Source organism: Mizuhopecten yessoensis, unplaced genomic scaffold, assembly GCF_002113885.1.
Source record: "Mizuhopecten yessoensis strain PY_sf001 unplaced genomic scaffold, ASM211388v2 scaffold9503, whole genome shotgun sequence".
In the NCBI taxonomy this organism is placed as follows: domain Eukaryota; kingdom Metazoa; phylum Mollusca; class Bivalvia; order Pectinida; family Pectinidae; genus Mizuhopecten; species Mizuhopecten yessoensis.
Genome location: NW_018408080.1, coordinates 443,291 through 466,976, shown reverse-complemented (window position 1 = coordinate 466,976; position 23,686 = coordinate 443,291). Strand labels below are relative to the sequence as shown.

The 23,686-nt window shown below is 34.4% G+C and overlaps 1 protein-coding gene across 1 annotated transcript; it reads right to left on the bottom strand.

Moving 5' to 3' along the window:
* Positions 1-881: 881 nt before the first annotated feature.
* LOC110458225 (peroxidase-like protein) lies at positions 882-19,398 on the bottom strand. Its single transcript, XM_021509839.1, has 13 exons — positions 19,278-19,398; positions 14,422-14,718; positions 13,934-14,042; positions 13,440-13,660; positions 12,131-12,313; positions 11,023-11,068; positions 10,455-10,561; positions 9,781-9,882; positions 8,395-8,487; positions 6,159-6,870; positions 5,585-5,754; positions 4,754-4,859; positions 882-2,946 (listed from the first exon to the last, which is right to left on the bottom strand). Exons 2-13 carry the CDS (start codon positions 14,714-14,716, stop codon positions 2,736-2,738), a joined length of 2,355 nt encoding a protein of 784 aa, XP_021365514.1. The 5' UTR covers positions 14,717-14,718; positions 19,278-19,398; the 3' UTR covers positions 882-2,735.
* Positions 19,399-23,686: the final 4,288 nt, after the last annotated feature.

The window sequence follows — 23,686 nt, the reverse complement described above, 5'->3', positions numbered from 1 at the left end:
CATTTTTTAATATTGCTGTTTTCACTGAAATCTCAATCCTTAGAGGGGAGATTCTTGATTTTTTACCCCATGATATTTCCTTAACCGATGTTCACGATTGAAAGAAGGATAAGCTGAACACTCTTTTTTTTATAAGAAAACGACATGTACTGAAATTCAACACATGTCCAAAACCTTTCATACTGTAATTGTTTTGGAAAGGGGTAAAAGTGGGTTCCTCGGATTATGAACGATAATTTCAACGAGACGGTCAGCAATGCCACTGGGCAGGGATTATAGATCTTAACTTAAATCCTTCATTTCAGTCTGAACATTGTATGTGGGAAGATAGATTAAAATGTGTAAAATACAAAACATCAAAATCTTTTGATAATATACACATGAGGACGCGAGTAAAAACTTTGAATTTAACCCTGTTAATGTCAAAACTTCTGATTGCGTAGAAATGTTTCCAAAGTAAAAAAGAATTCTGCGATATCTTTCTTGTTGACGACGAAGTATCTATTGTTCTGTCTTACTTTATCATCAATGCTATATACTTTGTACTTGTTTTTTCATGGTCATATATTTCTTTAAATTATATTTGCCCTACTTTTATCGATTTTGAGTTCGAATCACGGCTCTGTCGACACAACACTTCGGTATTTTCTTGTTTCTTCCAGCCTTGCTTACTAATAGAATTAAATCACCGTTGTAATGCCAGTAAAAGACAATAGTTTCTTACCTTTAACGTATACTTGTCTCATTTGCACTCCTTTTTCAATTTTTATCTTGTTTTGTATAACAAATTATCTTTAATTATGTTTCAGCATTCCTGATGACACGTATATTGACACCAAGAAAACAAGCCAAACTACAAATAGAACAAATACATTTCCGTATTCGGTAAAAAATGTTGTTTTTTTTATATCACTAATTGCAAAACACATATATCAATTTCATCATTCATTCATGTGCGAGGATCTTTCCGGAATTCCCGGACGTTCATTATTAAAATAGTGAACTGTTTATCTTTCATTCAATTCATATCCCATTCTAACATTCACAACTAAAAACATTGAAATAATGACAAATGCACACTTCTACCACCTTTTGAACGGTTCTCAAATTTCAGTTTTAATAATAGATATAAAGCTTAATTTTTAATGAATTTCATTTGCCCAAAATTTTCTTAATCTTCCTTGATTTTTTTGAATTTATTCCAGATTGGTTTGTTTTTTTGTGAAATAATGCAAAATTTGGTTTGCAATATCTTTTGTCAATGGGTTGTTTTGGTTAATTTACTAAATTTAAGTTGTCGGCTTTGATAAATTGATAAACACAAATACACATATTAAGTCACAATACATTATTATTTAAAATATCCATCTAAATAGTGATTAAGTTATGAGAAAATAGTTCTGTAGCAGCAACAACTACATAGACTTAAAAACGAATTGCCTGCATTCCGGAGAAATATATCACATGGATGTGGCAATATTCAACATTTAAATGACAGAAGTCGACATTATTTATTTTGTGCAATATTTTTAAATTTAAATGATACATTACGCTACATTATATTCTGAAATATTGATTTGTGTTTATTTGCTACCTCAGAACATTTCATAAACATTTCGGGTATTTTACTTTTCTTTGATTAAGTGTTAAATGAAACATATCTTACAATTGACCACGACTTTGTAATACGAGTGGTTTAGAATTCGTTATTATAATTTGCACATACAGCATCAATTACACCTATTATCAATAACGAAATTAGTAATATAATTATATAAAGTATACATCGCGGAAGATCTCGCTACAAAACATTTTTTCTATATGAAAAGAAAATAATCTAAAAGATGTCATTTTTGTTTTCTTCTTCTTGAGATTAACACATCTCTCTGGCAAAGACAGTGAAATCACGATGCTGAAACTAAATACAGACGTTCCCACTTTAGGACGATATATCGTTTGCAACAGTTAATCAAAATCCGTCAAATAAACGCTATTCTGATCACAGTAGTTTGTATATGGGATTCAATGGAACAGCGTTTAATGATTACGATTTCATTTTAAAACAATATAATGATGGTATTAACAAACTTCGTTAAGTAGTAAGTTACATCTGAAAAATGTGTTACATATAAAAACAACTGATAACATTCAAGAGAGATCTTCTCTGTACGAACAGAATACGCTCTGTGATATGCATGTATGTTGTTATTTTATCAGAGAAGACTGTTTCTATCATTTTATATATATAGATGAACTGGTGTAGACATTGGGCTATTCAGTTTCTGAAATACAATATCCAACACTTACCAGTTGCAATTCTCTCATAAAAGATGAGATTATGATCTTACTTTACGATGTAGTCTTGTACTTCCCTTCGTGTAGTTATGTTTAACACTTGTAGTACAAAAGTTACAAATTATTGATCAAATGAATTAAAATAGCTCAGTAAAAACGCATTCATGGCCTTTCATAACAAACTATCTTTAAAACTAAATGCATATATGTTAAGTAAAATTCGTCAGTCAGTGTACAAAAAGACATTTGAAACATCAATATGTATTTAGTGTCCAAATAACAATGTGTTTATTTGATATGCATTTCCTTTCTATAAGTATATTCATTCTTTGTTAAGAAAACTGTTTTGGATATTTATGGTCGGAAATCTGGAGATGCTAGTTCCATATATGGTTATACTCCGTAACGATGATGGACGTTATTCCGAGGCATCATGATTCTCATACTTTGACGAGCATTCTTTGGCGTAGGTTCTGCAATAACTTGTTGAAGACATCCTTGAAAACGTATGGACTATTAGGGCTCTGCAGTGGATTGAGGAAGGACACTGGGCTTATTGGTGATTGGAATGTATGACTGCCCGCCTCACTGTGTTCCTTCCAAAACGACAGGTCAATGGAAGGAATCTGACTGCACAAAACCTTTCTGTTGCTGCAATAGTGATAAAATAATTCAAATATCATTATCCTTTTCTCTATATATATGGAAAATCATTAAATGATATCAATATCTTCATGCTGTGGTCCTTTTGACTGACTAAGATCTCTTTTAAGATTCTACGTTCTGTTTTTTATGTTACATGGTACAACGCGATAAATGAGCAAACAGGAATGGGGATGTAAGAGTTATTCACCTTTAATAAAAATATCTATTTCTGTATTAATTTTACACTTTTCCTCCAAATATGGTTAAAACGTCCATGCATAAATGTATTTTCTCTTTAAGGGATGTGAGATGCATAACAGTGTNGGGGGGGGGATCGATCAGTTTGACTTTTTTTTTTAATTATAAAATTATTTTGAAAAATTAAAATGCCGTTAGATTATAGCCATTTAGTTATGATAACATTTGAAGAAAATGGTGAAAACATGAATGGCAGCAGTTGGCTGGTGCTAATTTCATCAGCATGAGATTTAGGCAAGGCATCTGTTGTGTCCTAATTGCTATTCATGTTAGGTGAAAGCTGCAAGCCCGATTTTTTTTTTAAATTTAGTTTTAGTGAAGAGGTTCAGTACTGTCGGGAGAATACAACTTTTAATAGAATTGGCGAAGATTAAGCAAGTTCGACTTGGTTATCGTTGTGCGACTATAAGGTATAGTCATTGTATATTAGTTGTTAATGTAGTAAAACTTCTATATATGTTTACTCTTTGTGTTTTCCCATGGACCTATTGAATACAATGTTGTATCGCTGTTGCATGTTGTCGCCTTAAGAACAAAAGACCTAAAGGAAGAAATTACGCTTAACCATATACAAGGACTTCTTTAGGTGCAGATGAAACTATTTCACCTAAACAGATATTAACAATCTCTTGATCTATACTATTCAATATCCCATTTGCTATTGTACCTCTTGGACATGAGGGGCGAAGTCAAATACAGCATTTAAAGATAAGTCGCTTCGCGTTCATGCAATTTACCGCGTGCTGGACTTAATTTATTACTATAAACAAAGAAAAGTTAAAAGATAATCCTTAATAATTTCTTAGAGCAATCTTTCAGTACATGGGAAGAAATTGAAACCTTGGTTTCGTGTACAAAGCATTCAAGGACGTATGGGATGCAATGATTGTGCAAAAAAAAAAAGAATGTGACTTTTATCAGAGCGGAACCAGGGACAGTGCTTTTTATTTTTAAAGAAAGTGTATCCTCTATCGAGCTGATCTAAATATTAAAGATGTTCAACCTGTTGTCTGATCGACAGATACATTTTCAACTCCTGTTTAACTCCGTCAGGCTGATTTTGACCTGACATTCTAACAATGAATGCTTTCATAATTGTGAATTGGTGCTCTCATTTCTGCTTGGCTGAGGCATTATCGATAAAATGTTTTAGTTTCACTTGGTCGATTGTCATAAAAATGGAACAAGAGTTTAACTTATTGCCCAAATCACTTTGTGTTACTGTAATAGTATATGTCAACAAGGAATCCAAATAAGGAACAGAATTTTACATTTTGACTCCGTTTTTTATTGTTTTACAAATAAAACAAAAACCGAAATAAGTAAAACATTTGGGTGACGTGACAAAATCACCAAACTAGTCTGAAGCCCCCTACTGATCTCAGTAAGGACTGAGTAAGGTAATCAGGAGGTCGCCGAATGCTACCTGTGAGTGGTACTTATTTGAGAGACTATGTTAATTATTGTTTAAATTGTTTCTTTGAGTTTTTTGTCCTACTGTACTCTTTTAGGGTTTGATATCAGAATTGATAATCCATTAAATATGATAACATACCTGAAGTCGTTATTAGCTAGGAATACTGATGGTTGAGTCACTTGTGTACCGGTGTTTTTACACAATACTGAAGCCAGGGTCGTTTTCCTGATTTCGTTCAGCTGAGCTTTAAAACAAAACAAAACATGACATATTACTTTTACGGCATCCAAATTTAAATATAATGTAAATATTTTGATGAAGAAAAAAAAAATCGGTATCATATCAGGTGACAAATATTTCATAAGTCGTCACAATTGTTCCCATTTTTCAAAACGTTGAAATAATTTTCAATAGGCTGTAGCCTTAAAAACTGCAACCAATAATACACTCTGATTTCACCTTATTGTTTTTGATTTCTGTTGTTTTATTCCTTGCCGTGAACAATCAGTGTTTCTGATAACTGCCCCGTCCCAAAAAAATAAAAGCTCACGAAATGTGATCAAACTTAACCCTTCATAAACTTTAAGCTCAAGCTAGGATTTTGTGATATTGTGACCAGGTACTCAAAAAACGACCCATAGATAATGCTGTTTTTCATATTTGAGACGATTTTAGATCAATTAGGTTATATTTACCTACGTATGCATAGAAAAATTCCAAGATGAAGTTGAAACAACCTCTAGATTGTTCAATTAACATTTTCATTTAACTGTAAACTAATAGAAACCAGCTGACAAATTGGTGATGAATTAGAAAGAATGAAAACAAAATAATGACACATTTGACAAGTATACACGAATAAGTGACACATTTGAAAAGTGCACACACAGGAATGAATTATTAGCATCCATATATTATTAACTGTAATACTTTCATTCCATTGAAGTTAAAGTCCTGTACTCTACTTACGCAGTGTGAACCTGCTTTCCGCGTCATCGTTCTCGTACCAGAATCTATCTCCACTCTGATATTTCTTGAACTGTCTTGCTATGATACAAGCAAACGTGGGACCCGTCGCAGCGCCGGGAAGACGTATCTCTGACAGACCTCCTGTGTAGAGATCTATGTCATCCGGGTGACTGTCAAGGGAGACAATCGTTATTTATAACGAATTTAGAGATACACTGATATGCATGCTTAAATTTAAAGGCGTATTTTAGTTTTAGGTGTTTGGAATTGAATTAGATTCGTCTTCACGTTTCATAATTGTTTTACTATTTAATTTTTACACATTGAGCAATTTAACAGAATATCAAAATTGTATGTATTTTTTGAGGTTGATGAAACTAGAACAACTACCATCGGAAGTTCTAGTCCTATAATAAGCTAAACTGAAACCAACCTTTTAACGTTTTGAAAGCAGATCACTCAAATCAATACACATTCTTCAGTTATGTGGCATTTATTGATTATCAGTATTCTGACGTCACCATATTCAAAATACATTTAAATCGGCGTTTGGTGGTGAACATTGTATACGCACCTGTATACTTTAGACAAGAGTTTTCTTGTAGCTTGGTCGTGGTCAATAAGTCTCCCGAGTCTCTCCCCGAAATGTAAGGCAGTCGGTAGACCACACCACTTCCGCCACGTGTTGTAGGGAGGAAGTCCGTGGTCACGCCCCCTTTGAATGTTTATGGCAGCTAGATCGAAACTCTCTCCGTCATCCTTCAAGAAAAGGAAGTTTCGAACACTATCCTGTAGAAGACGATCGTTCCGGTCGTGGTAAGAATTGGTCATCCACCTCATCAGGTTTTCGTCTCCATTAGAATCAAACATGAGATCGGGTCTGTTGAATTGGGTGTGGAGAGGAATTGCTTTAATGAGACTGTAATTTCTTGCCATCATCGCTAAAACTCCCGGAACCTCAGAATGTCCAAATCGAAACGCCGCAGCACCAAAAGCATTCGATGTGGAGGCTTCGACCGTTTCGTCGTACACCGTCTTGTAGCTGTGTGTCGTTGGGTAAAGACCATACTGGTCCATATGCTCTTGACCAATGACAATCGGCAGATACTCTGAGAATGCGATATGTTGTAGCTCGGCCGATACGATTCGTTTTGCCTCCTGGAAGAGCCGCTCGTCGTCCCAGTGTTGGTTCAATGTCCGTAACGTGTCGACAATGTAGTTGTGTTCTTTTACGAACAACAGATGTAGACACGTCAACGTCGGGGTCACGTGACGACGACCATCACCTATAGAGAAAGGATTGTACATACAGTTTTTTTTTCAACAGTGCAAATATTCGTACCATGTAACATGTTGAATGACTTTTCCTTAAGTTTCCCAAACGAAGTGGGGGATTTATTGATATCGATGCGTTTCTTCTCATTATTAAAATACATTTATTGGGGTACGTCAAGGGGATGACAACGGTCCCTGCCTTTTTCTAATTTGGCTCCAACTTCGTGTGTAAGGGTATTTTGGCAGTGCATCATTTGCGGGGACTTATCGCCGTTTCAATAAGAACATGTTTTCTTTGTTATCACATAAATCAAAACACTGAAACGTATGGACAACATGTATGTTCTAATTTATTTTTTAGAATGCTAACCTGCCTATAATTATTATTTAATAAACGCATTGCCATATCAAATCCAATGGTTATGTCATCTTGATTGCAGTTGATCAAATTTCACTTTTATAAATATTTGTCTGGAGTTAGTCGAATAGAAATTAAGACCGCTTATGTTCTGATACTTTCCATTAACAACAAAGTGTCTTGTCTTAAAAGCTAGCTGTGGAGTCTATCCATTTTAATTTGATATCACAATTCTAGGAAACAGTGCTCGAATTTTTTAATCGGTTTTACTATGCACACAGTGAAACTTTAATATATTATTTTTTTAATTTAAATTGCAAAAAATACAGTTGAATGAAACGATACGCTTATGGACTTTGCAATTAAGTGTTTCAAATGTCTGAAATAATGTAGATTTCGGAGATTACGTACCTTCTTTCTTATATGTTATATAATATTTAATGGTTTTCCATTTCAAATTCTTACCTTTTTAAATTTACAATTACACAAGGTAGACGTATTTCCCTGTTTGATATTTGACGCTGTAGTGATTTTTCTCTATTTATCTAAGAGCTACCGCCCTTCGTACACAAAGTCATGTGTTGATAAATTAATTCACTTCTTACGGCTCTATCTGTATGCTTTGTTAAGACAACATCAATTACAGCTAAACCCGTGAATCATTTAACCAAATGTCATTAATTTTTTTAATAGTTGATATTGAATATATTCTACGTTTACATCGTCGCCATTTCCAAAATAATTTAAAACAATCAAATGTATTAACAGCAAAATACAATAACATAACTTGTGTCCCGGTCAGTATACATAATAGACCAGTTTAGACACTAAGACAGGGATGTCTGATGCCAATACCTGGGACGTCACAAATCGCATATCACGATATATTTTGTAATATAAGAGGAATGTATTGCGATCACTTCTCGCTTCATTAGCTAGGGAAAAATAGCTTAAAAAATAACCAGCTGCTGATCATGGTATTACCAGTTTATGATTACTAGAAAAATGTGTTACAAGGTCAAAACACCTAGAAGACATTTAAAGATAAGCCATTGAAAAATATTGCGATACAGCGATATTCCATTTCTGCATTGCGAAACGATACGATACGATACGATATGCCTGCGAATTATGACATACCGGTCTCTCGATATAATGTGACAGCCCTAGCCAATACCTGACTGGAAGCAGTGATGTCCGGGAGATGACAGAATACATTCGTTATCCGGAGCGCTGTGGAGATGTCCTGATGCCGACAGCTTGATACGACCTACAAATCAAATGTAATACTGTCATTAGCATAAACAACCTTCATCACGCATACAAATCAGCGAACATATTTTGTTCATTTGTGTTTCACCAAAAGGTCATGACTCCCGTATACAATCTGTAGTCCAATTATTTCGTTGGCTAATGGTCTTAAATCTTTATGCTATAAGTTTTGGTATACCTGTCAAATCATATTCATCGTGAAATAAAATTAAAAACAATTTCAAAATTATGATTTACTAGAAACTTTACGGCAAACGTTAAAAAATGGTTGATAATTACAGCAATCGTCACCAAATAGATTCAGTTTAATTGCAAGTAAGTTAATTCAAAGTGTTTTTCAGATACTGTTTATATTCATATATTGCTGAACGTTTGCAGCTCATATCGTGTAAACTAAGAAAAGGTAAACACAAAAAGTGATGACGTATACCGCAATATTTGGCGCGGTATTTGTAACTAACTTCTGATTGGTGGCGGTAGCTCGATTATGAAATTGCAGCGCCATGTTGTATTTTGTGCAAAAACATTTTTTTTATAAGAAATATTTATTACTACGAACTATAAAGTGTTGTCTGTCTTTTTTCTATTTCTAATGAATAACCAGGGTTTATGAAAATGCAAACAGTATATTTGGCATATACATCATAACCCTCAAAATAATAATGGCTATTCCTGAAATATTTACATGTATATAGTCAGTACCATGTTATCACATAAATTATATTATAACATAACTGGCCCATTTTTCTGTGTCATACGGCCATGTCATAAATATGGTATCACACACGTGTAATAAAACCTTAAGGTGTTGCGATTGGACAAAAACGTGGGAACATATTCCCACGCCACTACAGGAACTACTTTATTCACTTTACCGCATGATATATTTACTGGGTTTTTTAAATATATTTGAAATACTTTTTGTGTTTTTTTTTTTATTTATTAAATTCATCGCATTTAAAACCATTCATTTTTTTTTAATCTGGAAGTACTTTGAACTGCGCGGAACGACATTACTATGATCAAAGTACTTCGGTTTTAACCTATATAAAATCATCTGATAACAATAATTTTGTTAAAAGTTTTTATTGAAACTATTAAAATTATTTGATAAATTAAATCTTACATTCTCTTCCATATCTTATTGAATATATCAAACCTCGTCCAATAAATAAAATATGACACTACTAAAGGCTCGTGTCATATCAAATTATTGAACTCGTTTGATAAGTTCAATAGGACACGGAGCCATTCGTGTAAGGTCCTGTATTTCTACCATACGTGACCATACCGTGGTGATGGAGGCGAAGCTCTTCCTGGTGTACTTTGTTGGAGCCATATATGGCAGATCCGTCTATATAAGACGTAGGGTGATTCATTTGTTCCCGATGCCCTGTAAATCAAAATTTTGAAACAAAAATCAACATTTAATTTAGATTTAATTAGCATAATGTCGTTGTCCTGACTAATTCTGTCTTTGTATTATCCTGTCTGTAGCTTAATTTCATGCACAATTATAGTACAATTTACTATATTAAGACGATGTTATTGATACACAAAGTCTGTAGGTTTCAATTCAACCACGGGTCTGTCTAGTAATAAAAAGGTGAGGATGATTTTCATATATGTCTTATTACATGGAAACAAATCCAGATATATTTTTTATCAATTATCAAGATGTATGCAATTATTCGCTGAACACTTGTTTCAATTTCCCATCTTGCAGTCAGGTCTATTGACTTAATACTGACGTCACGATGGGTGATTATGCAATCCCATAAACTAAATGACGTGCATCCATTGTTTAACATTGCAGATATATGCTAAAATTTCGCAGAAAATAATTTAATACATTTTAATCAAAACCGATCTAAATTATTCAAATACATTCAATGATTGTAATTGAATTCATGTTTCACGTTCGTGTATGGGTGTTTAATTTACAGGTGTCATTAGGTGTATTACCTGGGTCACAGTTCGGGAGAGGCGTGGCTGATGATCGTACGAAACTCATGCACCATCCTCGGAACATAGGATCATCCAGGGGGACTGCAATCGGGAAGCAATGTTCACTGCAAAGTAAACGGGGCTAGTCATGGCAAGGTTCACTTCAAGCTCAACTTAACATTGTACAATTTGTCCTCTTTTTTATTAATTCAAAAAGAAATTGTTCAGTTGAAATGTTGAATTTTCGTTTTCATTACTGTTAAAGTGAAAGTTTTCGCGTGTGGAAATGTTCGCGTTGTTACCCTTTAAAGCAATCGCGGTGTGGAAATTATCGCGTTTGTAATACTACTCAAATCTATCGATCTTTTCATCTATAATCTATATAAGCTATACATTTATCTTTACAATTGACTTAAGGTGTATAATTAAATACTAATAGCAGATATTATCGCGCGAATATTTCCTCACCGCAAAAATGTTCACTTTTACAGTATTACAATCCTTATTATGCAAAACTCAAATTTGAAACTCTCTTTATTAATTAGATCACTTATACAGAATAGTCGATTTGCAAAATTTTGCTTACTCCCTATTTCCCAGCGGACAGCATTGCATATCCTTCCCGTTATCATCTAAAATACAGAAATATTCAAATGAGATCATTTATGTGTGACGAAATAAACTGAGGGATATAACTTAAGATTTCTGATGATATATGTCTGATATTTGTGAAAATGGCAAACCAGCTTTACACAATACGACGATATGAAAATACCAACATGTTTGATATCAGCAATCTGACAACAAGATCATGCCCAAACTTCAGTAGTATCTTTATAGAAAAAAGATTTTTGATTATTTTTAATAATTTAATCAAAATTCATCAAACTTTTACCATTTTATTTCCAAATTCAACTGGTTTAAGTTTTGATCAAAATAAATAAAATACTAATTAAGTTGATAAAAGAAATTAGCTTAAGTATACTTGATACATAATCTAATGATATTTCAATGAGCATCATGTTCTATATTTCTGTTTGAGTATTTAAAACAATCGATCATGGTATTTAGATAACATTCAATCAAGGATCCCCGTACCACTGACAACAACTGTAACTGCGCATGCGTATTAAAGACATTGTGGAATCACGTTAGCTTTGAGAAATCATTTATAAAAATAAAATATAGCTTGTGGGACTTGCGTGGGAAAACATAATGGAGATGAAATAAACAAAAAGGTAATCAGCCTCAGTGTTTTGAATGTAGAGTTTCCGCGTGGACTAGACTTTGTATTCTATCATTCGAACCGACGGAATGCTGCGCTGTGTGCCGTCGGCATCGTACATGCATTTCAGTAAGATAACACTATAAAGTTGTCATCAGATCCACTCAATAATAAGTAGGCAAGTTCACCAACATACCCTGTCTCCAGCACATACACATACACACACACGCACGCACGCATACATACCACACACGGAGGTACGTTCTTAAATGACATTAGCTGTTAAAGGGACAAATTAAAACCACACCACAACCAAACCTGGTCAGCATAGATGGTACTACGAAATTAAGGAGAGGTCACAGTATTGTATATGATTATGGAAAAAAAATCACAGAGGAGCGGAACAGGGACTCTTAAAAAATGTGACTAGTCTGAATTCGGAGTAATACATGTCGGCGTGTAAATTTACCTTTCAGGACAGGTGTATGGAGTATATCGTGGTCCAGGAACTGACCGTACGCCATGAACATATTAGTGCTCTTTTTACTGTACACTGGACTATGACCTGTGTTGCTATGGACAACGTTACTAATCAGTCGAGCACTCGGCAGTGGTTTCCCGTTGATCGATTTTGTCCGTGGTGCGTTGATTTCTGCAAATCAGAGTAAGAAATATACACTATAAAAGTGATCCTTTAGCGGTCTAAAATTCAAGGTTATTATCTAATTTTAACAAACTATGTCATTGATGAATTGGCGCTCTCATGATATATGCAATAAAATGTATACAGAACCTTCAATAAGCGCAATACAAAGACTCTTAAATCTAGAATACCGCTAAAATATGAACGTGTAATAATGTACGAAGTGAATCCCTATTTTTTAACATGTTTAATTGTGTCACCCTTCTAACTTGTAACACTCTATCTGATAAGATATCTTGCCGGGGTCTATATTTCTATATACCCCGCTCTGCCGGGGTCTATAAAAGCACGTGCGAGGGGAGATAAATCAAACTAGAATCTCTCTTCATAGCAACAAAGATGGCGTCCGACACACACAAGCGTCCGAGGTGTGCCAATCATTCACAGGATAAAATAGCCTACTTAATTGACAGCAAATTTAACGAAACAGCCAATGAGGGGGCCACTAGGGTGCTAATTATAAATATGGTTGTGTATTGTCCGAAATGTTGCCGAAAAGATGTCCGGTAGGGGCTATTTTGGTAGCTGTTAAGTAAGGTGACCCAAATCGGATCACCAAACCATCATTACCAGGACCCCAATCGGATCAAGGCTTGCATTTTGCAGTATCTTACACGTCAAATGAATATTTTTTTGTCAGCATATTAACATTTTATGATAACCTTTAAAATTTATATGACAAAAAGTATTTCTATGTTGTGAATTCATTCCTATAGTCCAAAACAGAATGTATAGTCGTCGCACGTCGCGCCATTTTTTAAAAACGCTATCACAACACTAACATTTGAGTTTGAATTCGTTTTCTGGTGCTATTCGAATTTAAACACTGATCATCTGTAGACTAAGAAAGTGTAAATGGCTATCTATTGTATATATATTAACCATTTGTCTATTTTACCTTTCTCTGAATCAAACACATTTTCACGGCTATATTTAAAACGACGTATTTGTTCCGATATTACCGACAATATCCAATATGCCTAGTTCTCATTTCTCCCCATGGTTTATTGCGCGTAAAGACTTCCAATTTACTATCATGACGAGTTTGCTTTCATTTTTAACACATATCACTTACCGTCTTCGTATTTCGGTGGCAGAAACCGAGTTTGTGGCGTCATGGTACTACCCCATAAAGGATGGGCCATGTTATTACACGTTCCGTCTGCGGTCCTGTACCGAGCCGAAGCGTCACACGTGAAACTTGGCGCCATGAAATCACAATGTGGCTTCACTTGCTTTCGCCATTCCTTCTTCAACATCTCGTCTTTCATGATGGCTTCCGGCCAGGCTCCGGTCCTAAACGATCAATTCAATAAAATATTTTATTAATCATTCATCAAAAATGGGAATTATTTTTGCAGAATCCATTACCTATAAAACATTCGTATCGAATTCATATAACTCCCAATGGTATGCACTCGTGCCTAAACGTAAGCAATTCATTAAGACAAATATCCTTCACATTGCAACGCCATTTGGAAGCTTACAATTAACATCGCTATTACGACAGCGATATCCTTTTCAATGTTGCATTACATTTTCACTGTGTTGTCTTACTAATACACTTACAATTTTCTGAAGTTTTCCTGCACTCGTCTTATGACACGAGCATTCCTATCTAGAATTCGCACGTGCGCATGCGAGTGACCACCTTCGTTGTGATCCATGTGACCGTGACCTACAAGGATGTGAAGATAAACACTTGTATTTAAACATTTAAAGAACTCCTTTTTTTCTTTTCTTTTTCTCTCTCGAAAGTCGAAAATAAAACTAATCCTATTCCATCGACGGTCCTATCTGATTTTCTTGAAAGAAAGAAAGTATGATAATCACTTAAAAAGACGAAGTGAGAAGGCACTGATAAAACGTTTATTAAGTCGAGACAGAGAGCATATGCGTCATGCCGTAAGCGAATTCCAACAAACGAGGAAATAAAACACTTAGGCCGACCACGTGTTAATATATTTCCAGTTTGGTGTTTAACCCAACGAATAAAGTAATTAATGTATACTGAACATTTTGGAGTGCTTTCGATCTTATACATGGAACTCTCTAACCTTTGGAGTGTCCACTGTGTGCTTTGTTGCCAGGCGCGTGCATAACTTGGGCTTGGTGTCCATGTGAAGAGTGTTTTCCATGTGAAGAGTGTTGTCCATGTGAAGAGTGTTGTCCGGCTGAATGACCACCGTGGTTGACCGTCAGTTCGGAGTTTATCTGTTCAACTGCTGTTTCAACACAGATCTTGATAAGGTTCGATACGAGGTCTACACTGGTGGGCACGTGCGATGAGAGAGAACAACTAAAAAGGCCAGCCAGGGTCAAGGACACGCACAAAATTACCGTCGTCATCATTCCTGCCGTGAATGGAAAGAAAACAAGATGAAAGTTGAAATAAGGTTATTTAATTTAGAGAACTAATTCATTTTTTTTCTTTAAATATCATTTCTATCTTTGAAATGATAGCCTATGTTAGCCGCGTTTTCCATATGATGATGTGACAACACTTTGGTTTGACCTATATTTACATGGCGGATCACGTCGATGAAGCAGAAGACGCTTACCCTTCCGGAACACCTGGTGTTATCATTCTCCTTGTATTTTTCTAGGCGTTCCATGTAAATCCTTCCTTTGTTTATATTTCAACATTTTTTACTCGATTTTGAGTTCAAATTGTTGTTTAGTGGACATCGATATTCTCTTGTTGTTTGTTAGATGAATGAATGAGAAGGAGATGAATGGAATTAAAATTTGTTTTGATATGTTTACGCTTTTTCTAGCTTTATTTGTTTTCCAACTGTTTCATAGTTAACAATTTTGCCATGTCAACGAACACTTTTGCCGTGATACAACTGTGTGTCTCTATAACCAGATAAGATAGCATATTCACAAAACCAGATTGTTTTATTGTTTGATTGATTGATTGATTGATTGATTGGTTGATTTTTAGGGAGCTTATGTCTCATTTTCGTAACCCTAAGTCACATGACGTCTTTGTCGCACTTGGGATGATATACAGCATGAAACTACCTAAAGACGTCATCAAATCAAGCATAATACGTGTGTATACATGTTATTCACATCTGTGGTTAAATATTAACAATAAACTTGAGTTGTAAACAGTCATTTGTTTATTAAGTTTTGCAAGAGTAAGTCTGTAAATATAAAAATAAAATATATTTGTCATGAGTAAGAATTATGGTATGCTTCAGTTTAATTATATATAAATATGCGTGCCAGTGGTATAATTTTATGGAAATACACTGTAGTACATTGTCTATAGCGTGTTAAGTCATTACGTACTATAAAGTTAATTGTGTATGGGTTTAATTAGTGTAAGCACGTGTAACAGCACGTGTATGACGTTTGTATGTTTTATTATAAAACAAAACGGTTCCACATGTTCCATCTCGCTATAAACACGTAACAGTAAGGTTATTATTAGGTAAGGACTTTCAAGTCTAATTTTAATTAGATCGCTGATTGGCTTTAACTTATCACAAGGCATGTCAAGGTCAGCTACCTTTGGTCAAGCAGTTTAGCCATGAACAAATAATGAACTGACCAAGGGAGGTCAGCGTCCCTCCAAACAGACATCGAAGAAAATGAAAGAGACAAGTCATTACGAAAATATATGAAAGTGCAACTACGTATTCAGTAATGTTTAATAATTCCTGCATCACAAGTTGTACTTTGGGAAATAATCTGATGTGTGTCCGTCTTCTACGATGGATGAATCTATAGACTTTGGTAATAGAGACAGTATCCCTAAAATTAATTCCACTCCATCATACAGCTGTTTTAATATTCTAGGAGTCATCGGTGAGGCTAAGGGCCAAAAGGATGGAAATCCAATTTGGACCAAATAACTAACGGAACAGAAGGGATACGCAAACATCTGTTATTATACGAAGTTTAAAACTGGTGAACCTGAAATTGATAATGAGTAAAGTTAAGAGGCGAGGTTAGCTAATGGCAGGGGTATCCCAGTGGGGCACGTGAACAGAAATATGGTTATATTTAAGTTCAAGTTTGTGGCGTTTATTTTGAAGCAAGCCCCATCTTTTTTGGTTCTTTGTACACCATATTATAAAAATCGACACAAAGATGCATACATATGTTCGATTTCTGGCATTTAGAATAAATGCTCATTTTCGACAATTTAAGTATTTGTTATTTTATCGACAAAAAACATAGCAGAGTATAACCTGTGTGTGCTGTTGGGTTTAATGCAGACTAAACACGATAATATAATTGTATTTATGCAATGCATAAAGTAATTTATATTATCTGGTTAGTACAATGTATATGATATTTTTATTTGTTATATTTTGTGGGTTCCGGATGGAGGATAACTTTCCGTTTTTGAAACTAGTCCATCCCTATAGAAATAGTCACGTGATGTTTTGGTGTACTAAAGTCACGTGACCTGTGCAGAATATTTGTCCATGCTGACATTTTGAAAAATCTCCTTAAAAATCAGCTACCCTCCTCCTCCCCTAATTTGTATCCACCTTTATATACTATTGTGTAACAATGTAATTGTTGCACATCTTTGTTTTAAATTTTGTTTCATTTGTTGTACATCTTTTAATTACAAATGGTGCGTTTATTTTGAAGCAAGCCCCATCTTTTTTTGTTCTTTGTACACCTTATTATAAAAATCAACACAAATATGTATACATATGTTCGATTTCTGGCATTTAGAATAAATGCTCATTTTCGACAATTTAAGTGTTTGTTATTTTATCGACAAAAAACATAGCAGAGTATAACCTGTGTGTGCTGTTGGGTTTAATGCAGACTAAACACTATAGTATAAGTCGTAGTAGACAATGGAGTCTCAGAGTTCGAAATATCTTAATATCTGGGCCAAGTTAAATAAACTCGTTTTTAAACAATGACAAGCCTGCTCAACTTAGCAATTCGATTTTGCAAAATATTGTAGTAAGAAGCTACAAGTAATATGAATGCTTATTATGAGGTTAGCCTGCAACGGCGAGTTTAATCTACGATCAGACCAACAGTACGCGAAAAACGTCCGTATAGCGGCTTGACCAATTAAGTGTAGACTACACTCGATCTTGTCACGCACGACAGCTCATCACCTTCGGCCGAGTCGACCTGCTCACCGAGCATACATAGAAGTCGGCTAGACCACTCTACAAGTGCATTTTCATAACAATATGCTTGTATAGTTTTATTCAATCCGGAATTGTTAGAACTTTTTCCTGTTTTATTTTATTGTCATACACCTCGGAAGTATCCATAAGGAATTTAAATTGATCTTTATATGAGTGATAGATGGTGCTTATCAATTCTTAGCTTTTAACCTTGATGCTTGTTATGGTTCACAAGACAGAGGTCACACCAAGGTCACAGCTGGTAGGACTATGACAAGTATTTGACGAAGTACACAAACAGATCTGACAGAATCTAAAATAATTTGCTTCAGCGTTTGTTCCATATTGAACTGCAGCGTTTAATAGGTATTGATTGCGTCCAATCCTTTATTTGCAAAAGAAATCGAAAGAAATTATGAAACCTATGGTTAAGACGGAAGGTTACAATTTTAGTTCGTATGATTCTTACCGGTATGAACAACACATATTATTTGCGATATTTTCAACAAACATTGCACATTTTATATCCTTAATAAAAAAATACATAATAAATACCCCAAAAATACAGACATATTCTCATCAACAATACTCTTGAATTTGGAAAGTTACGAATGAGACTAGTGGGTTTTATACAAAATATATTCTCTGCCACAAATCTTCAATTCATGTGTCTGCAGACGTTCTCTTTTCATACATTACTGCATAATTGTGTGAAAGCATAATTCAGAATGTATATCATGATTCAATAAATATTGTTTATGTACATATGTTACATATCCCTATCAGGACGTAAAATACATCTGTGTTTGATAACACATCTGGTATCAATTGTTATGGTTCACAAGACAGCGGTCATTAAATGACATTTAACACTTTTATCTTCGGATAATAGCGATCTGAAGTCCATACACAGCTTATATATAGAAAAAATACTTAAAATTAAACTGTTTTTATATGTATTCACATAGTGTTTAAAAACAAAAATTCTGTGTTCATCACTTAAACATTTTTGAAAGAGATAATCGCATTTCACTATCACCTATGTGTCGAATCCCTTATAAGCAAACTAGAAATGGAAAAAAATATATATCAAACCTCTTGTTCTGATGGACTTTTACTATTCCATTATGGGTCCTTAAGGGTTTTAAGAGCACATGATTAGCAATACAATTGAATTATCCACAAACCTTCCAATCCAACTGAACAGAACAATGCATCTCTTCTAGAACATCAAATGGGAAACGTTTGCTTCGTTTACAAAGATATATCAAAGTTTCTTTAGGAACTGTTATATAGAAGCTGTATTAAGAGCAGTATATAAACATGTATGGTACGACTTAAGGAGGAACCTAAAACGCAGGTGAGTATACGATAATAGACACGGCATACCAAAAATAAACGGCACTATATATGCATCATATAGCCAAATTTGTCTTAGCTAAGGTTGAATCACAAGTATTAGTGTGTAAAACTCCTCATTTCTATAAATGATTAAATGAAAGGAGTTATATTTAATTTCAATAATTTAAATAATAATAATTAATTTATTCGTTATTTAAATTAATAATAAAGAGTAAAGTGTGTATATTAAACAATATGATAGTCATGTTTCCCTATTGTAACATTATCATCATTGACAAGGGCTATAGGTTAGCGTTATAATTGACTCGTATGATACCTTACATTGTATTGATATTGTTAAATTATCAATATTATCTCGTGTACATAGTTAGGAAGTTAAAATGTTAGGAACAATAAATATTTAGTTAAAGACAAAAAGAGCATGTACTCACCATGTAGGTGCAGGTCGTCGTCCCGGAAATATTCCCCTGGCTAGTGATGGCAGTTGAACTAATATTAAGACACGAAAGACCCTGACATCTGTGTACCAGTAACACACAGACAAACGCTCCTCGTCCTGTTTGATTGACAAGTGACAAGTCCCCTAATATGTTTTATTAATTAACCAGCTCTGTAGATCAATTTCACCTATGGTAATTGACTTAACATAGTACACACCATTTTTAACGTTGTTATAAAACCTTTGTAATATGTTTGTGATCTTCCACCACACATTCGTTGAATATGTCAGCTCGCCTGTCGCATAGTCGTACGTCTTACGTTGCGCCTAATTAATAAACAGCAGTGGCTCTTTAATCTTACAGTCTCTCACTGAACATTGTTTCAGTCATAAATATTTAATTGTTTGACATAATTTAGTTTGCATGAGAATTCAATTTATTATATCTTATCTCAATGATTAATGATTTTTTCAAAACATTCAAATGTTGTGGTGTCAATAATACGCGGAACGTTAAATTAAAGATACCACAGATTCGTTTTCTTCAAATAATTTTATTAAACAACCTGACTAGGACAATAACTGTCACCTCACTAGTAAATATTCACATACAAAAAACCTGACAGTACTTCAAATCAAAGCGATATATTGTATGGAAAGAAAGAATGACAGCATGACAAACAGAATTACATTATTCAGATTAGTAATCATTCCTTTTCCTAGCAGAAACATACCAGCCTCCCGTGTTTGATAGTTTTTTCGTTCCTCAATATCCTATTCGGAGGGTCTCGGGTTCGAACCTCGGTCAGCCCGTGCATTTTTCCTGCTTCTGTTACCGATATGTGACACTGGTTTTGTTAAACTGTCTCATATCAGTAAAGGTAAGTTTTTTTTAAACACATATAGGAATTGAAAACTTATTTAACGAGCTTTCAAAAACGTCTGTTTTCTAGTTTCCTTTGTCAAGCAAAGGGTTTAATGGCCGGTGTCCCGACTCTTAACCGCTAAAAACAATTCACTTAGCCACATTGTGCCGAATAAGTAAAATCACCTGTCAAACTTAATAAAGACATTTCGCCAAATTGCACTCTAATATACCGATATTTTCATTCTTGCAGAGCACTTGTAAACAATATAAAAAAGGTATCATGCTCCTGACATTTATGTGGTTTTCAACGGGAAACTATTAAACATCCCCTATTTACCATAATTGCAGAGTTGCGTACTGTGATCATTAATGATCTCCTGGAGTTTCGGATGGCATGATGACCAGTGTTCCATAGGGGGCAGGAATCGTCTACTTCTCTTCCTGAGAAACATATTCCATTTAATTGTATCGCTCGGGTATATTGTTGTGTTTGTATGTTGACGCTGTGGTATTTGTTGCCTTCGTGTGCTTGCGCTCTATTATATATTGTCGTTTTCTGTTGGCTTTGTTGTCTATCTGGTTCTTGTTTGTGGTACACCAAGCATATTCCGTCTCCCGGTTTTGTTAGCATTCCTGATGTATTTCCTTGTTAATATCTTGAGAACTGGTTTGTCGCTGTGACATTTCTCGCCTTGTGGTATATCACATTTTTAACCTGCGGTATATCTTTGCTAACGCTGTGGTTCGTCATGTCATTATAAAGTACATATAAGCTGTAGGATATATTGAATCGTTCGAAAACACTGTGGTATATAGTTTGCCACGATGTGTAAAAGCTATCGTATATTTTTGACAAAAATATCCTTAACTTACTATGCATGTGTTTTTGAACACTTTAAACATGGATTTTCACTTTTCTTTCTTTTACTCAAATACCTTATGCGTTCCAAATTGATCTAATGCAAAAATGGCGAAGTGATGCGGTGATTCTTTTATTTGTTTTGCTTCTTACATCATCAAAGTAAAAAAAAAATGTTTGGAAATTGTAGTGACTTTCTTACTTTGTTTTCCTAGAAATAAGTCTTGTTGATTCATAAGAACAATCACCAGGTTATCACTAACCCCTCCATAATCAGAATAATTCTTAGCCAGCATCTTTGCTCTTGCATTTGAGCAATGATTTTTTTTAACACATCTAACAGATAAATAATAATGAATAGAATTTTGACATTTGTGCTTAGTTGTTCTTTTTCCTAGAACTAAAATCTCCTAAATAGATAGTTATTCTTACTCTTTATATTGAAATACGAACGTAACACACACAGGTGATTGTACCTTTAATATTTGGAAATATATACAAGGTGCCAAAAACACACTAGAAACACTCGCCAATTGTAGTGGAATAATACATACCGCGTTGTTTCATGATTATACAACAGTACAATGATTCCTCTAAATTTAAACAATAGCATTGTCTTATTATATTCATTTTCACAATTTAAATCCGAAGTTCAATCAGAACGTGTCACGAGCATGATGTCATGTTTATTCATGGCGGTGAATTTTCACATATTTGTGGCCTAAATGCAGGAAATATAAGGTTATTACAAATTACAAATGCAAAACTATTAATCGAAACATTTTAAAGCTATCATCTTTAAAATAAGTTATTTCTATTTTGCTGCAAGCTTTGCATTTAACAGATGTGTCAATCGCAAATTTTGAAATATAATGATAATTTGGTTCTTAAATATCTCTTTTTCCGAAAATGTATATTTTGCCCTTATGCGACTTTGTCTATATCGTTTGAATATTGCCATTAAAATAAATATTAACAAAAAGAACTGTATTTGCAATAGATATCAAGACTTTTCTTACTTTTTGTAACATAAATATAAAATTATTCTTCAAAACAAAACCTATTCTTTGTTTGCAGATTTGTGTTCTGGGCTATAAACGGCCAACATAATCTCTTGTCTAGGCATATTTTTATGTTAAATATATAAAAAATAATATTTGTCAAAGCCAATCTTTATCAAGCTGAGAGTTATTCCTTTCCGATATAGCAACAGGCATATCATTGTGTTTTTATCCAAGTCATTTACGTCAAACCTGTCTTGGGTAACATCCTCGTTTTGATATAGGAGTGGGAGGTGGGCGGGGGTTGAAATAAAACTGGAACTGTACTGACACAAACCTAATAGTACGTGACATCACACAGACGCAGCGTTACACTGTACACTGACATTAACGGTTGTGATCACATTTACATTCATTCTCGTTCTGTGGACAACCGCCAACAGTTTTAAGTATTTAGTGCATCCGTGCCTGCATTCATTCATTCATTCTTTCATTCATTTGAACCTTCACTCTTGTTAATAACTTGTTATGCACTTTTTCCTATTGTGTATCAACTTTAATTTGCAATTGTTTTAATATCAAATATATCTAGACTTCTGTTTATAATTTAAATCTTGCAGCCACTTTCATCTTTGTAAACGTGTATAAATCAATTACTTGCGCCGGTTTCCATTTCTTGCTTAAAAAATAGCATATGTGTAATCGCTTCTTAAACATATATTTGAAATCACAAACAAATAAAGCTTTCCAAATATAAAATTGTTGGTAGTTTAACCGTAATTTCAACTAAATATCGAGGTAAACTCGACAAAATATGAACAAAAATATGATGATTATTTACATGGAGACCCTTGAACAACAATGAGAACGAGACCATGTGTTTCGGAGTGGAAAGCGCCTTTGCCGTCATCGAAGACACTAGTCGTGTAAATTGAGGTCAGATTAAAACAAAATGTCACATCCTCAAATTGAGAATCCAATTTTAGTGAATACGTGCGAATGCGTTGGCCAGGGTAGGGGGAGCGAATAACATAACAATATACATATCACAAGCTTATCTATTAACGCACTAGATACTTGGCTAATTTAATATGACTTCGTTGATAGATACGAAGGTTAAAATCGGAAATAGAAATTGATAGAAAAATACCCATGGAAAGACCCCCAAAAGAAGAATAGAATTACGAAGACATATTCTATGGAAGAGTGAACTTTTTCTGTATCAAACGGAGCGCCCGTTATGTTGTTTCCTGTCACCACTTGTGGCGCCGTCATGTTCTCTCCTGTTACCACTTGTGGCGATTGACATGTAGTATCTTGTTACCACTTGTTGCTCCCGTCATATAGTCTTCTATCACTACTTTTGTTGCTCGTCATGTTGTTTCCTGTCACCACTTGTGGCGCCGTCATCTAGTCTTCCGTCACTACTTTTGTTGTTCGTCATGTAGTATCTTGTTACCACTTGTTGCTCCCATCATATAGTCTTCTGTCACTACTTTTGTTGTTTGTCATGTTGTTTCCTGTCACCACTTTGGATACCAGTCATTATACCTCCTTTTACCATCCTTCCATTGCATATCTTGTTTCATACAGGAAATGTGTGTGACCTTTTTCTCAGGCAAAATTGACATATGTTTAATCATGTAAGTTCGCGATTTGGGTTTTTTCAGTAA